The sequence below is a fragment of the Oncorhynchus mykiss genome, chromosome 5 (assembly GCF_057628025.1).
Source record: "Oncorhynchus mykiss isolate SJ-2025 chromosome 5, ASM5762802v1, whole genome shotgun sequence".
NCBI classification, from domain to species: Eukaryota; Metazoa; Chordata; class Actinopteri; order Salmoniformes; family Salmonidae; genus Oncorhynchus; species Oncorhynchus mykiss.
In genome coordinates, this window is record NC_143026.1 from 94645707 (window position 1) to 94662861 (window position 17155).

The 17155-nt window shown below is 42.6% G+C and overlaps 1 protein-coding gene across 2 annotated transcripts in view; it reads left to right on the forward strand.

Annotated features, from left to right (window-relative positions):
• Positions 1-17155, forward strand: part of LOC110510444 (lipoma-preferred partner homolog) — a 436781-nt gene that overhangs the window by 102056 nt on the left and 317570 nt on the right. Inside the window, exon 1 of one of the 2 annotated variants that reach the window (XM_090236479.1) lies at positions 5252-5469. The exons of the other annotated variant lie outside the window; for it this stretch is intronic. Within the exon in view, the coding sequence (XP_090092605.1) occupies positions 5432-5469 (38 nt within the window). The 5' untranslated portion in view covers positions 5252-5431. Of the gene's footprint in view, positions 1-5251; positions 5470-17155 lie in introns of those variants that run through there. 2 annotated transcript variants of the gene reach the window in all.

Genomic DNA, 17155 nt, shown 5'->3' on the forward strand with positions numbered 1-17155 from the left:
CCCTTGACTATAATTGTTTAAAAATAATATATACATAATTTATTTTTCAGACCCTTTACTCAGTACTTTTGGCAGCGATTACAGCATCACGTTTTCTTGGGTATGACGCTACAAGCTTGGCACACCTGTATTTGGGGAGTTTCTCCCATTCTTCTCTGCAGATCCTCTCAAACTCTGTCAGGTTTGAGTGTCTGTCAGGTCTGAGTGTTGCTGTACAGCTGTTCTCAGGTCTCTTCAGAGATGTTCGATCAGGTTGAAGTCCGGGCTCTGGCTGGGCCACTCAAGGACATTCAGAAACGTGTCCCGAAGCCACTCCTGCATTGTCTTGGCTGTGTGCATAGGTTCATTGCTCTGTTGGAAGGTGAACTTCACCCTAGTCTGAGGTCCTGAGCGCTCTGGAGCAGGCTGTCAGAGGAGAGGAGAAGAGAGGCTGTCAGGAGATGAGGAGAAGAGAGGCTGTCAGAGGAGAGGAGAAGAGAGACTGTCAGGGGAGAGGAGAAGAGAGGCTGTCAGGGGAGAGGAGAAGAGGAGAGGAGAAGAGAGGCTGTCAGGAGGAGAGGAGAAGAGAGGCTGTCGGGAGATGAGGAGAGGAGAAGAAAGGCTGTCAGAGGAGAGGAGAGGAGAAGAGAGGCTGTCAGAGGAGAGGAGAAGAGAGGCTGTCAGGGGAGAGGAGAAGAGAGGCTGTCAGGGGAGAGGAGAAGAGAGGCTGTCAGGGGAGAGGAGAAGAGGAGAGAGGCTGTCAGGAGATGAGTAGAGGAGAAGAGAGGCTGTCAGAGGAGAGGAGAGGAGAAGAGAGGATGTCAGAGGAGATGAGAAGAGAAGAGAGGCTGTCAGGGGAGAGGAGAAGAGAGGCTGTCAGGGGAGAGGAGAAGAGGCTGTCAGAGGAGAGGCTGACTGAGACTCAGTTGGCACCCTATTTGTTTACCTGTGTGTTACAGCTTCTTGAACCTGGTAGTACCTCGTTGGTAGTACCTCGTTGGTAGTACCTCATTGGTGGTGGTAGGAGAGAGCTGGGATGTCAGATATCAGACAGACTACTCTCTCTTCTTCTTTTCTGTCTCTCTCTCTCTCTCTCTCTGTCTCTCTCTCTCTCTCTCTCTGTCTCTCTCTCTCGCTCTCTGTTTACCTCTCTCTCTCTGTTTACCTCTCTCTCTGTCTCTCTCTCTCTCAATTCATTTCAATTCAAGGGGCTTTATTGGCATGGGAAACGTGTTAACATTGCCAAAGCAAGTGAGGTAGATAATATACAAAAGTGAAATAAACAATAAAAATTAACAGTAAACATTACACATACAGAAGTTTCAAAACAATAAAGACATTACAAATGTCATATTATATATATACAGTGTTTTAACAATGTACAAATGGTTAAAGTACACAAGATAAAATAAATAAGCATAAATATGGGTTGTATTTACAATGGTGTTTGTTCTTCACTGGTTGCCCTTTTCTCGTGGCATCAGGTCACACATCTTGCTGCTGTGATGGCACACTGGTATTTCAAAATTGGATTTGTTTTCGAATTCTTTGTGGATCTGTGTAATCTGAGGGAAATATGTCTCTCTAATATGGTCACATTGGGCAGGAGGTTAGGAAGTGCAGCTCAGTTTCCACCTCAATTTGTGGGCAGTGTGCACATAGCCTGTCTTCTCTTGAGAGCCATGTCTGCCTACGGCGGCCTTTCTCAATAGCAAGGCTATGCTCACTGAGTCTGTACATAGTCAAATCTTTCCTTAATTTTGGGTCAGTCACAGTGGTCAGGTATTCTGCCGCTGTGTACTCTCTGTTTAGGGCCAAATAGCATTCTAGTTTGCTCTGTTTTTTTGTTAATTCTTTCCAATGTGTCAAGTAATTATCTTTTTGTTTTATCATGATTTGGTTGGGTCTAATTGTGCTGCTGTCCTGGGGCTCTGTAGGGTGTGTTTGTGTTTGTGAACAGAGCCCCAGGACCAGCTTGCTTAGGGGACTCTTCTCCAGATTCATCTCTCTGTAGGTGATGACTTTGTTAAGGTTTGGGAATCGCTTCCTTTTAGGTGGTTATAGAATTTAACAGCTTTTTTCTGGATTTTGATAATTAGTGGGTATCGGCCTAATTCTGCTCTGCATGCATTATTTGGTGTTCTACGTTGTACACGGAGGATATTTTTGCAGAATTCTGCGTGCAGAGTCTCAATTTGGTGTTTGTCCCATTTTGTGAAGTCTTGGTTGGTGAGCGGACCCCAGACCTCACAACCATAAAGGGCAATGGGCTCTATGACTGATTCAAGTATGTTTTAGCCAAATCCTAATTGGTATGTTGAAATTTATGTTCCTTTTGATGGCATAGAAGGCCCTTCTTGCCTTGTCTCTCAGATTGTTCACAGCTTTGTGGAAGTTACCTGTGGCGCTGATGTTTAGGCCAAGGTATGTATAGTTTTTTGTGTGCTCTAGGGCAACAGTGTCTTGATGGAATTTGTATTTGTGGTCCTGGTGACTGGACCTTTGTTGGAACACCATTATTTTGGTCTTACTGAGATTTACTGTCAGGGCCCAGGTCTGACAGAATCTGTGCAGAAGATCTAGGTGCTGCTGTAGGCCCTCCTTGGTTGGTGACAGAAGCACCAGATCATCAGCAAACAGTAGACATTTGACTTCGGATTCTAGTAGGGTGAGGTTGGGTGCTGCAGACTGTTCTAGTGCCCGCGCCAATTCATTGATGTATATGTTGAAGAGGGTGGGGCTTAAGCTGCATCCCTGTCTCACCCCACGACCATGTGTGAAGAAATTTGTGTGTTTTTTGCCAATTTTAACCCGCACACTTGTTGTTTGTGTACATGGATTTTATAATGTCGTATGTTTTACCCCCAACACCACTTTCCATCAGTTTGTATAGCAGACCCTCATGCCAAATTGAGTCGAAGGCTTTTTTGAAATCAACAAAGCATGAGAAGACTTTGCCTTTGTTTTGGTTTGTTTGGTTGTCAATTAGGGTGTGTAGGGTCAATACATGGTCTGTTGTACTGTAATTTGGTAAAAAGCCAATTTGACATTTGCTCAGTACATTGTTTTCACTGAGGAAATGTACAAGTCTGCTGTTAATGATAATGCATAGGATTTTCCCAAGGTTACTGTTGACGCATATTCCACGGTAGTTATTGGGGTCAAATTTGTCTCCACTTTTGTGGATTGGGGTGATCAGTCCTTGGTTCCAAATATTGGGGAAGATGCCAGAGCTAAGGATGATGTTAAAGAGTTTTAGTATAGCCAATTGGAATTTGTTGTCTGTATATTTGATCATTTCATTGAGGATACCATCAACACCACAGGCCTTTTTGGGTTGGAGGGTTTTTATTTTGTCCTGTAACTCGTTCAAGGTAATTGGAGAATCCAGTGGGTTCTGGAATCCAGTGTGTTCTGGAATCCAGTGTGTTCTGGAATCCAGTGTGTTCTGGAATCCAGTGGGTTCTGGTAGTCTTTAATAGTTGATTCTAAGATCTGTATTTGATCATGTATATGTTTTTGCTCTTTATTTTTGTTATAGAGCCAAAAAGATTGGAGAAGTGGTTTACCCATACATCTCCATTTTGGATAGATAATTCATCATGTTGTTGTTTGTTTAGAGTTTAGTGTTTTCCAATTTTCCCAGAAGTGGTTAGAGTCTATGGATTCTTCTGACATGCTGTTCCTTCGTTTTCCGTAGTGTATTTCTGTATTGTTTTAGTGATTCACCATAGTGAAGGCGTCGACTCAGGTTTTCCGGGTCTCTGTGTTTTTGGTTGGACAGGTTTCTCAATTTCTTTCTTAGATTTTTGCATTCTTCATCAAACCATTTGTCGTTGTTGTTCATTTTCTTCGGTTTTCTATTTGAGATTTTTAGATTTGATAGGGAAGTTGAGAGGTCAAATATACTGTTAAGATTTTCTACTGCCAAGTTTACACCTTCACTATTGCAGTGGAACGTTTTACCCAGGAAATTGTCTAGAAGGGATTGAATTTGTTGTTGCCTAATTGTTTTTTGGTAGGTTTCCAAACTGCATTCCTTCCATCTATAGCATTTCTTAATGTTACTCAGTTCCTTTGGCTTTGATGCCTCGTGATCGGGTATTGCTCTGTTTAAGTAGACCGTGATTTTGCTGTGGTCTGATAGGGGTGTCAGTGGGCTGACTGTGAACGCTCTGAGAGACTCTGGGTTGAGGTCAGTGATAAAGTATTCTACAGTACTACTGCCAAGAGATGAGCTATAGGTGTACCTACCATAGGAGTCCCCTCGAAGCCTACCCTTGACTATGTACATACCCAGCGTGCGACAGAGTTGAAGGAGTTGTGACCCGTTTTTGTTGGTTATGTTGTCATAGTTGTGCCTAGGGGGGCATATGTGGTAGGGAATGCTGTCACCTCCAGGCAGGTGTTTGTCCCCCTGTGTGCTGAGGGTGTCAGGTTCTTGTCCGGTTCTGGCATTTAGGTCACCACAGACTAGTACATGTCCCTGGGCCTGGAAATGATTGATTTCCCCCTCCAGGATGGAGAAGCTGTCTTCATTAAAATATGGGGATTCTAGTGGGGGGATATAGGTAGCACACAGGAGGACATTTTCTCTGTTAAGATAATTTCCTTTGGAATTTCTAGCCAAATGTAAAATGTTCCTGTTTTGATTACCAGTGGGTCTGTCTCCTCTATACCAGGTTTCTTGCAGGGTGACAATGTCTGTATTACCGATTTCTTTGGTGAAGTCCGGGTTCCTGCTCTTTAGGCCAAAGGCAGATGACCTCAGGCCTTGGATATTCCAGGATGATATAGTGAAGGCTTTTTGATCCATAAAGTGTCCAATGTTGTTGGTCGTGGTTTGGCCTCAGGCCAGTAAGTGTGAGCTCTCTCTCTCTCTCTCTCTCTCTCTCTCTCTCTCTCTCTCTCTGTCTCTCTCTCTCTCTCTCTCTCTCTCTCTCTGTCTCTCTCTCTCTCTCTCTCTGTCTCTCTCTCTCTCTCTCTCTCTCTCTCTCTCTGTCTCTCTCTCTCTCTCTGTCTCTCTCTCTCTCTCTCTCTGTCTCTGTCTCTCTCTCTCTGTCTCTCTCTCTCTTTCTCCACAACCTCAGAGCAGAACTCCTAGTACGTCACTACACAGTCGTGACTGTCAGATGATCTCAGATCAGCTGTGACATCTGAAACGTACTCTTGTCTGTGGCCAATCATAGGCTATCCCTGGATTTGGTGTTGACACAGATCAGATTGCTCCAGTTGGCAGAAAGTGGTCTGCTGTATGACCTCTTCAGACTCTAAATGAGTCACTTATTAAAGAAAGGGAGGCTGCTTGCTTGTTGTGCTGCTTGTCATGAAATTGAATTATATTAAAGTTTATTTAAAATGTCAAGTAATTTCTTTTTTTGACTGAAATAAATGACTTCAGCCCAGGCTGGCCATGATCACACCAAGACTGATTCTGTAAGGTGCGAAAGGCATGATTCTCACCGCGCGTGTGTGTCAGTCAGCGGATGGGTATGTAGTGATCTGTCAGGGACGCAGTGGAGAGAATCTCTCAATGGCCCCTGTCCTCATTGACATTCTCTGTCTGTAACGTACGTTGGCTGTCTTCCAAATAGCACCCTGTGCCCTAGTTAGTGCACTACTTTTCACCAGATTCCTCCTATGTAGGGATTAGGGTGCTGTTTGAGCTGTACGTAGAGCATGCTGGCTGTCTCTGTGACTGAATGTGAACAGCCTGTTATATTTAATGTATATAATAGACCACATGGACTACTTTTCACCAGATTCCTCCTATGTAGGGATTAGGGTGCTGTTTGAGCTATACGTAGAGCATGCTGGCTGTCTCTGTGACTGAATGTGAACAGCCTGTTATATTTAATGTATATAATAGACCACATGGACTACTTTTCAGTTGTTGGTACCTGTGGATGAGTTGGTCACATCATAAAAATAAAAAAAAACGGAGCTATGAAACTTTGACCTAATCTGTCCCAGAACTGTTGTTCTCCCCCCTCTTCCGCTCCCTCTCCATCTCTCTCTCCCCCTCTCTCGCTCGCGCCCTCTCCCCCTCCCACTCTCTCCCCTCCCTCTCTCTCTCTCGCCCTCTCCCTCTCCCGCTCTCGCCCCCCCTCGCCCTCTCGCTCTCGCCCTCTCCCCCTCCCACTCTCGCTCTCTCCCCCTCCCACTCTCGCCCTCTCACTCTCGCTCTTGCTCTCGCTTTCGCCCTCCCCCTCGCCCTCTCGCTCTCGCCCTCTCGCTCTCGCCCTCTCGCTCTCGCCCTCTCCCCCTCCCACTTTCGCCCTCTCACTCTCGCTCTTGCTCTCGCTTTCGCCCTCCCCCTCGCCCTCTCGCTCTCACCCTCTCGCTCTCGCCCTCTCCCCCTCCCACTTTCGCCCTCTCACTCTCGCTCTTGCTCTCACTTTCGCCTTCCCCCTCTCCCTCTCGCTCTCCCCCTCTCCCTCTCGCTCTCCCCCTCTCCCTTTTCCCCTCTCCCTTTTCCCCTCTCCCTTTCCCCCTCTCGCTTTCCCTCTCGCCCTCTCCCCCCCTCCCTCTCACTCTCTCGCCCTCTCCCCCTCCCACTTTCGCCCTCTCACTCTCGCTCTTGCTCTCACTTTCGCCTTCCCCCTCTCCCTCTCGCTCTCCCCCTCTCCCTTTTCCCCTCTCCCTTTCCCCTCTCGCTCTCCCTCTCGCCCTCTCCCCCCCTCCCTCTCACTCTCTCACCCTCTCCCTCTCGCTCTCTACTGCACCTGCTGTCTCGACCTGTGAATGCTCGGCTATGAAAAGCCCTTGACATTTCCTCCTGAGGTGCTGACCTGTTGCACCATCTACAGCCAGTGTGATTATTATTATCTGACCCTGCTGGTCATCTGTGAACATCTTGAAGAATGATCTGGCCTCTTATCTCCATCTGGCCACCCCCTCAGAGCCTGGTTCCTCTCTAGGTTTCTTCTTTTTCGTGTCCCATGATGCAGCTGCTCTCCCGTACAGAACCAGGACGACAAGACGTCTTTTAAATGAGCCCTTATGTTCTCACATTGACTTGGATTTACTGTAACGGCTAAGAAATGTCACTTCAAATCAAGTGCAAAGTGTATTTATTTATTGAAGATTTCAAGGTGCCATGTGCAGAATCCTCTAGAGGACAGAATTTGAAGAAAATGAAACCACGGCAACAACAACAAAGTAAAGCGGGCAGAAGGACTGTGATTCCCCGCAGTTTGGCAGGTTTTCACTCTCAAAATCACACAATAATATCGGATGTTCTAAGTCCACAACGATGCTTAAAACACACCGGGAACCGTACTGTTTACCCTTTAACCCCGGGAACCGTACTGTTTACCCTTTAACCCCGGGAACCGTACTGTTTACCCTTTAACACCGGGAACCGTACTGTTTACCCTTTAACCCCGGGAACCGTACTGTTTACCCTTTAACCCCGGGAACCGTACTGTTTACCCTTTAACCCCGGGAACCGTACTGTTTACCCTTTAACCCCGGGAACCGTACTGTTTACCCTTTTACACCGGGAACCGTACTGTTTACCCTTTAACCCCGGGAACCGTACTGTTTACCCTTTAACCCCGGGAACCGTACTGTTTACCCTTTAACACCGGGAACCGTACTGTTTAACCTTTAACCCCGGGAACCGTACTGTTTACCCTTTAACCCCGGGAACCGTACTGTTTACCCTTTAACCCCGGGAACCGTACTGTTTACCCTTTAACCCCGGGAACCGTACTGTTTACCCTTTAACCCCGGGAACCGTACTGTTTACCCTTTAACCCCGGGAACCGTACTGTTTACCCTTTAACCCCGGGAACCGTACTGTTTACCCTTTAACCCCGGGAACCGTACTGTTTACCCTTTAACCCCGGGAACCGTACTGTTTACCCTTTAACCCCGGGAACCGTACTGTTTACCCTTTAACCCCGGGAACCGTACTGTTTACCCTTTAACCCCGGGAACCGTACTGTTTACCCTTTAACCCCGGGAACCGTACTGTTTACCCTTTAACACCGGGAACCGTACTGTTTACCCTTTAACCCCGGGAACCGTACTGTTTAACCTTTAACACCGGGAACCGTACTGTTTACCCTTTAACCCCGGGAACTGTACTGTTTACCCTTTAACCCCGGGACCCGTACTGTTTACCCTTTAACCCCGGGAACCGTACTGTTTACCCTTTAACCCCGGGAACCGTACTGTTTACCCTTTAACCCCGGGAACCGTACTGTTTACCCTTTAACCCTGGGAACCGTACTGTTTACCCTTTAACCCCGGGAACCGTACTGTTTACCCTTTTACACCGGGAACCGTACTGTTTACCCTTTAACCCCGGGAACCGTACTGTTTACCCTTTAACCCCGGGAACCGTACTGTTTACCCTTTAACCCCGGGACCCGTACTGTTTACCCTTTAACACCGGGAAACCGTACTGTTTACCCTTTAACCCCCGGGAACTGTACTGTTTACCCTTTAACCCCGGGAACTGTACTGTTTACCCTTTAACCCCGGGACCCGTACTGTTTACCCTTTAACACCGGGAACCGTACTGTTTACCCTTTAACACCGGGAACCGTACTGTTTACCCTTTAACCCCGGGAACCGTACTGTTTACCCTTTAACACCGGGAACCGTACTGTTTACCCTTTAACCCCGGGAACCGTACTGTTTAACCTTTAACACCGGGAACCGTACTGTTTACCCTTTAACCCCGGGAACCGTACTGTTTACCCTTTAACCTCGGGAACCGTACTGTTTACCCTTTAACCCCGGGAACCGTACTGTTTACCCTTTAACACCGGGAACCGTACTGTTTACCCTTTAACCCCGGGAACCGTACTGTTTACCCTTTAACACCGGGAACCGTACTGTTTAACCTTTAACACCGGGAACCGTACTGTTTACCCTTTAACCCCGGGAACCGTACTGTTTACCCTTTAACCCCGGGACCCGTACTGTTTACCCTTTAACCCCGGGAACCGTACTGTTTACCCTTTAACACCGGGAACCGTACTGTTTACCCTTTAACCCCGGGAACCGTACTGTTTACCCTTTAACACCGGGAACCGTACTGTTTACCCTTTAACCCCGGGAACTGTACTGTTTAACCTTTAACACCGGGAACCGTACTGTTTACCCTTTAACCCCGGGAACTGTACTGTTTACCCTTTAACCCCGGGAACCGTACTGTTTAACCTTTAACACCGGGAACCGTACTGTTTACCCTTTAACCCCGGTGTGCACCAGCCAGACTGTTGTGTTTGGCCTGCGCTGTTTCTGAAGTCTGACGTGTGATTTTAAGTTTTCAGATCAAATGGCCACTGGATTGATACAACGAATCACGACTCTACCAGAAACGGTTGGCTTAGCTGCTTTGTAGATACCCACAGTTTACTTATAAAACAAAACACTTGTTCTAATGAACAGACTGAGCAACTAGAAAAGCATTCGATACTAAAAAATACTTAAGACCCAAAGTACTCTAATCAGGGGTGAGAGTACATTATTACTAAAGACACAGGGTTAATCAGGGGTCAGAGTACATTATTACTATAGACACAGGGTTAATCAGGGGTCAGAGTACATTATTACTGAAGACACAGGGTTAATCAGGGGTCAGAGCACATTATTACTAAAGACACAGGGTTAATCAGGGGTCAGAGTACATTATTACTAAAGACACAGGGTTAATCAGAGTACATTATTACTATAGACACAGGGTTAATCAGGGGTCAGAGTACATTATTACTAAAGACACAGGGTTAATCAGGGGTCAGAGTACATTATTACTGAAGACACAGGGTTAATCAGGGGTCAGAGTACATTATTACTAAAGACACAGGGTTAATCAGGGGTCAGAGTACATTATTACTAAAGACACAGGGTTAATCAGGGGTCAGAGTACATTATTACTGAAGACACAGGGTTAATCAGGGGTCAGAGCACATTATTACTATAGACACAGGGTTAATCAGGGGTCAGAGTACATTATTACTAAAGACACAGGGTTAATCAGGGGTGAGAGTACATTATTACTAAAGACACAGGGTTAATCAGGGGTCAGAGTACATTATTACTAAAGACACAGGGTTAATCAGGGGTCAGAATACATTATTACTAAAGACACAGGGTTAATCAGGGGTCAGAGTACACTATTACTAAAGACACAGGGTTAATCAGGGGTCAGAGTACATTATTACTAAAGACACAGGGTTAATCAGGGGTCAGAGTACATTATTACTAAAGACACAGGGTTAATCAGGGGTCAGAGTACATTATTACTGAAGACACAGGGTTAATCAGGGGTCAGAGCACATTATTACTGAAGACACAGGGTTAATCAGGGGTCAGAGCACATTATTACTGAAGACACAGGGTTAATCAGGGGTCAGAGTACATTATTACTAAAGACACAGGGTTAATCAGGGGTCAGAGTACATTATTACTAAAGACACAGGGTTAATCAGGGGTCAGAGTACATTATTACTGAAGACACAGGGTTAATCAGGGGTCAGAGTACATTATTACTGAAGACACAGGGTTAATCAGGGGTCAGAGTACATTATTACTAAAGACACAGGGTTAATCAGGGGTCAGAGTACATTATTACTAAAGACACAGGGTTAATCAGGGGTCAGAGTACATTATTACTGAAGACACAGGGTTAATCAGGGGTCAGAGTACATTATTACTGAAGACACAGGGTTAATCAGGGGTCAGAGTACATTATTACTAAAGGCACAGGGTTAATCAGGGGTCAGAGTACATTATTACTAAAGACACAGGGTTAATCAGGGGTCAGAGTACATTATTACTGAAGACACAGGGTTAATCAGGGGTCAGAGCACATTATTACTAAAGACACAGGGTTAATCAGGGGTCAGAGTACATTATTACTAAAGACACAGGGTTAATCAGGGGTCAGAGTACATTATTACTGAAGACACAGGGTTAATCAGGGGTCAGAGTACATTATTACTAAAGACACAGGGTTAATCAGGGGTCAGAGTACATTATTACTAAAGACACAGGGTTAATCAGGGGTCAGAGTACATTGTTACTAAAGACACAGGGTTAATCAGGGGTCAGAGTACATTATTACTAAAGACACAGGGTTAATCAGGGGTCAGAGTACATTATTACTGAAGACACAGGGTTAATCAGGGGTCAGAGTACATTATTACTAAAGACACAGGGTTAATCAGGGGTCAGAGTACATTGTTACTAAAGACACAGGGTTAATCAGGGGTCAGAGTACATTATTACTAAAGACACAGGGTTAATCAGGGGTCAGAGTACATTATTACTGAAGACACAGGGTTAATCAGGGGTCAGAGTACATTATTACTGAAGACACAGGGTTAATCAGAGTACATTATTACTATAGACACAGGGTTAATCGGGGTTCAGAGTACATTATTACTAAAGACACAGGGTTAATCAGGGGTCAGAGTACATTATTACTAAAGACACAGGGTTAATCAGTGGTCAGAGTACATTATTACTAAAGGCACAGGGTTAATCAGGGGTCAGAGTACATTATTACTAAAAACACAGGGTTAATCAGTGGTCAGAGTACATTATTACTAAAGACACAGGGTTAATCAGAGTACATTATTACTAAAGACACAGGGTTAATCAGGGGTCAGAGTACATTATTACTAAAGACACAAGGTTAATCAGGGGTCAGAGTACATTATTACTGAAGACACAGGGTTAATCAGGGGTCAGAGTACATTATTACTAAAGACACAGGGTTAATCAGAGTACATTATTACTATAGACACAGGGTTAATCGGGGTTCAGAGTACATTATTACTAAAGACACAGGGTTAATCAGGGGTCAGAGTACATTATTACTAAAGACACAGGGTTAATCAGTGGTCAGAGTACATTATTACTAAAGACACAGGGTTAATCAGTTTTCAGAGTACATTATTACTAAAGACACAGGGTTAATCAGAGTACATTATTACTAAAGACACAGGGTTAATCAGGGGTCAGAGTACATTATTACTAAAGACACAAGGTTAATCAGGGGTCAGAGTACATTATTACTGAAGACACAGGGTAAATCAGGGGTCAGAGTACATTATTACTAAAGACACAGGGTTAATCAGAGTACATTATTACTATAGACACAGGGTTAATCGGGGTTCAGAGTACATTATTACTAAAGACACAGGGTTAATCAGGGGTCAGAGTACATTATTACTAAAGACACAGGGTTAATCAGTGGTCAGAGTACATTATTACTAAAGACACAGGGTTAATCAGTGGTCAGAGTACATTATTACTAAAGACACAGGGTTAATCAGAGTACATTATTACTAAAGACACAGGGTTAAGAAAGATGAAACGTTGTTGAACCTTTGCAACCAATTAAAAATGTGTATCGCACTGCCAAGTCAAACGGTCACTACTGGAAAGACTTACTGATTTTGTGGTGTTGATAGTCATCTCTGAACATTAGCATTTATTTAATGTGATTTGTGATTCATTTATTTAATGTGATTAATGATTCATTTATTTCATGTGATTAGTGACTTATTTATTTAATGTGATTAGTGATTAATTTATTTCATGTGATTAATTTATTTCATATGATTAGTGATTCATTTTATTCATGTGATTAGTGATTCATTTATTTCATGTGATTAGTGATTCATTTATTTCATGTGATTAGTGATTAATTTATTTCATGTGATTAGTGATTCATTTATTTCATGTGATTAGTGATTCATTTTATTCATGTGATTAGTGATTCATTTATTTCATGTGATTGATTCATTTATTTCATGTGATTAGTGATTCATTTATTTCATGTGATTAGTTATTCATTTATTTCATGTGATTAGTGATTCATTTATTTAATGTGATTAGTGATTAATTTATTTCATGTGATTAACGATTAATTTATTTAATGTGATTAATTTATTTCATATGATTAGTGATTCATTTTATTCATGTGATTAGTGATTCATTTATTTCATGTGATTAGTGATTCATTTATTTCATGTGATTAACGATTAATTTATTTAATGTGATTCATTTATTTCATATGATTAGGGTTCATTTTATTCATGTGATTAGTGATTAATTTATTTAATATGATTAGTGATTCATTTTATTCATGTGATTAGTGATTCATTTATTTCATGTGATTAGTGATTCATTTATTTCATGTGATTAACGATTAATTTATTTCATGTGATTCATTTATTTCATATGATTAGTGATTCATTTTATTCATGTGATTAGTGATTCATTTATTTCATATGATTAGTGATTCATTTTATTCATGTGATTAGTGATTCATTTATTTCATATGATTAGTGATTCATTTTATTCATGTGATTAATGATTCATTTATTTCATGTGATTAGTGATTCATTTATTTCATGTGATTAGTGATTAATTTATTTCATGTGATTAACGATTAATTTATTTTATGTGATTAATTTATTTCATATGATTAGTGATTCATTTTATTCATGTGATTAGTGATTCATTTATTTCATGTGATTAGTGATTCATTTATTTCATGTGATTAGTGATTAATTTATTTCATGTGATTAGTGATTCATTTATTTCATGTGATAAGTGATTCATTTTATTCATGTGATTAGTGATTCATTTTATTCATGTGATTAGTGATTCATTTATTTCATGTGATTAGTGATTCATTTATTTCATGTGATTAACGATTAATTTATTTCATATGATTCATTTATTTCATATGATTAGTGATTCATTTTATTCATGTGATTAGTGATTCATTTATTTCATATGATTAGTGATTAATTTTATTCATGTGATTAGTGATTCATTTATTTCATGTGATTAGTGATTCATTTATTTCATATGATTAGTGATTCATTTTATTCATGTGATTAATGATTCATTTATTTCATGTGATTAGTGATTCATTTATTTCATGTGATTAGTGATTAATTTATTTCATGTGATTAACGATTAATTTATTTTATGTGATTAATTTATTTCATATGATTAGTGATTCATTTTATTCATGTGATTAGTGATTCATTTATTTCATGTGATTAGTGATTCATTTATTTCATGTGATTAGTGATTAATTTATTTCATGTGATTAGTGATTCATTTATTTCATGTGATGAGTGATTCATTTTATTCATGTGATTAGTGATTCATTTTATTCATGTGATTAGTGATTCATTTATTTCATGTGATTAACGATTAATTTATTTCATATGATTCATTTATTTCATATGATTAGTGATTCATTTTATTCATGTGATTAGTGATTCATTTATTTCATATGATTAGTGATTAATTTTATTCATGTGATTAGTGATTCATTTATTTCATGTGATTAGTGATTCATTTATTTCATGTGATTAGTGATTCATTTATTTTATGTGATTAATGATTCATTTATTTCATGTGATTAGTGATTCATTTATTTCATGTGATTAGTGATTCATTTATTTCATGTGAATAGTGATTAATTTTAAGTTCAACGCTGTTACGTGAATTGAGCTCTCGTTTTAATAGGATGAAACTATTCAGTTTATTTATATTTCATATATATTTATATCTATTTATATCTAATAGTCAAATCATAGTGTAAAAACAGCTGCTGTTCTTTTTGGCCATTTTCTGATGTTTTGTGGTATTAAACTGAGTGGGTTGTACTGTACAACCCCGTTACCCATAGATAGACTGGCCAGAATTTTTAACAATAAAAATGACCGCAGTGAATTATTGTAATGTTTGATTTGACGTTTGTTTATATGTCAATTAAACCCGTAAAGAATAGGTTGCCAAACTGGTGATTTGACACCAAAATACAATTTCATTTAATCATTTAATTGTAGTTGCATATGTACTCTTCATAACAAAGTGTTCAGATGATGTGAAATCAAACGTTTTTGTTGTTGTTGTTGTTGTTGTTGACCAAGTTACAGTTCTCAAGAGGTACTGAATTGGTGGAGTTGATTGACTCGTGTTTCCATAGTAGAGACCTTTTTATTTTATTAAATTGTCTCATCACCTTTTTCGTGGTGTCCGATTGTTAGTAGTTACTATCTTGTCTCATCGCTACAACTCCCGTACGGGCTCGGGAGAGACGAAGGTCGAAAGCCATGCGTCCTCTGAAACACAACCCTAACCCAAGCCGCACTGCTTCTTTAACACAGCGCGCATCCAACCCGGAAGCCAGCCGCACCAATGTGTCGGAGGAAACACCGTGCACCTAGCGACCTTGGTTAGCGTGCACTGCGCCCGGCCCGCCACAGGAGTCGCTGGTGCGCGATGAGACAAGGATATCCCTACCGGCCAAACCCTCCCTAACCCGGACGGCGCTAGGCCAATTTTGTGTCTCCCCATGGACCTCCCAGTCGCGGCCCGCTGCGACAGAGCCTGGGCTCGAACCCAGAGTCTCTGGTAGCATGGGTCTCTGGTAGCATGGGTCTCTGGTAGCATGTGTCTCTGGTAGCATGGGTCTCTGGTGGCATGGGTCTCTGGTGGCATTGGTCTCTGGTAGCCTGGGTCTCTGGTAGTCTGGGTCTCTGGTAGCCTGGGTCTCTGGTAGCCTGGGTCTCTGGTAGCATGGGTCTCTGGTAGCATGGGTCTCTGGTAGCATGTGTCTCTGGTAGCATGGGTCTCTGGTGGCATGGGTCTCTGGTGGCATGGGTCTCTGGTGGCATTGGTCTCTGGTAGCCTGGGTCTCTGGTAGTCTGGGTCTCTGGTAGCCTGGGTCTCTGGTGGCATGGGTCTCTGGTAGCATGGGTCTCTGGTGGGGGCCACTGCACCACCAGGGAGACAGTAGAGACAGTTTCAGGACCCCAGTGAAGTGCCATAATATTATATTTTGACTAAAGGATGCATTATGTTATTCCCAGTCACACACCGAGAACAGCCTTAGTTCTCTTTTAGTTTTTAATACGTCTCATATTGAAGCATTGAGAGCAGCAGGAATGAAGGAGAGCGTTTTGCATTAGAAGGACACGTGGGTGTGAAACTGAGAGAGAGAGAGAGAGAGAGAGAGAGAGAGAGAGAGAGAGAGAGAGAGAGAGAGAGAGAGAGAGAGAGAGAGAGAGAGAGAGAGAGAGAGAGAGAGAGAGAGAGAGGGGAATATCAACGCAGCAGGCAGCATCTGGTGGGGGGGGGGGGGGGGGCAGGAGGATTTGAGCAGATATTAAAAGATGATTGTGTGTGGGCTTTTCTCCCACTCTCTCTCTCTCTCCCCCCACTCTTTCTCCCTCTCACTCTATCCCCCCCTCTTTCTTTCTCTCTCTCTCCCTCACTCACTCTCTCTCTCTTTCTCTCTCTCTCTCTCCCCCCACTCTCTCTCTCCCTCTCTCTCTCTCCCCCCTCTCTCTCTCTCTCTCTCTCCCCTCCCTCTCTCTCTCTCTCTCCCCTCTTTCCCCCCACTCTCTCTCTCTCTCCCCCTCTCTCTCTCTCTCCCTCTCTCCCCCTCTCTCTCTCTCTCCCCTCTCTCCCCCCCACTCTCTCTCTCTCTCTCTCTCTCTCTCTCTCTCTCTCTCTCTCTCTCTCTCTCTCCTCTCCCCCTCTCTCCCTCTCTCTCTCTCCCCCCACTCTCTCTCTCTCCCTCTCTCTCTCTCCCCCCTCTCTCTCTCTCTCCTCTCTCTCTCTCTCCCCATCTCTCTCTCCCCTCTCTCTCTCTCCCCCTCTCTCTCCACAGGGATAATGTAACAGACACGGGATAATAAACAGCACGACACAGAGAGAGCAACAACATCAACAAAAAGAAAGATAGGGAGAAAGAAGCAGCTGACATAAATAGTGAAATATATTCTGCATAGAATAATACAACTGTTTCCTGTCTCACCATAGTCAGGTTGGGATATAATAAAACGGTTTCCTGTCTCACCATAGTCAGGTTGGGATATAATACAACTGTTTCCTGTCTCACCATAGTCAGGTTGGGATATAATACAACTGTTTCCTGTCTCACCATAGTCAGGTTGGGATATAATACAACACTGATGATGTGTGTAGACAAGCAGTCGCCAACAGGCGGAGTGATTTACATTTGACCCCAAAAATGTTTTTAATAAAACAAATCAAGAATAATACAAGATTTTGGGGGGAGGATTTTTTTGTTTTTTTGTCAAAAAAGTCTAAAATCAACAAGAACGATGTGTTTAATTTAGCAAATCTGTTCCCACGAATACAGAAGAGATGTTAT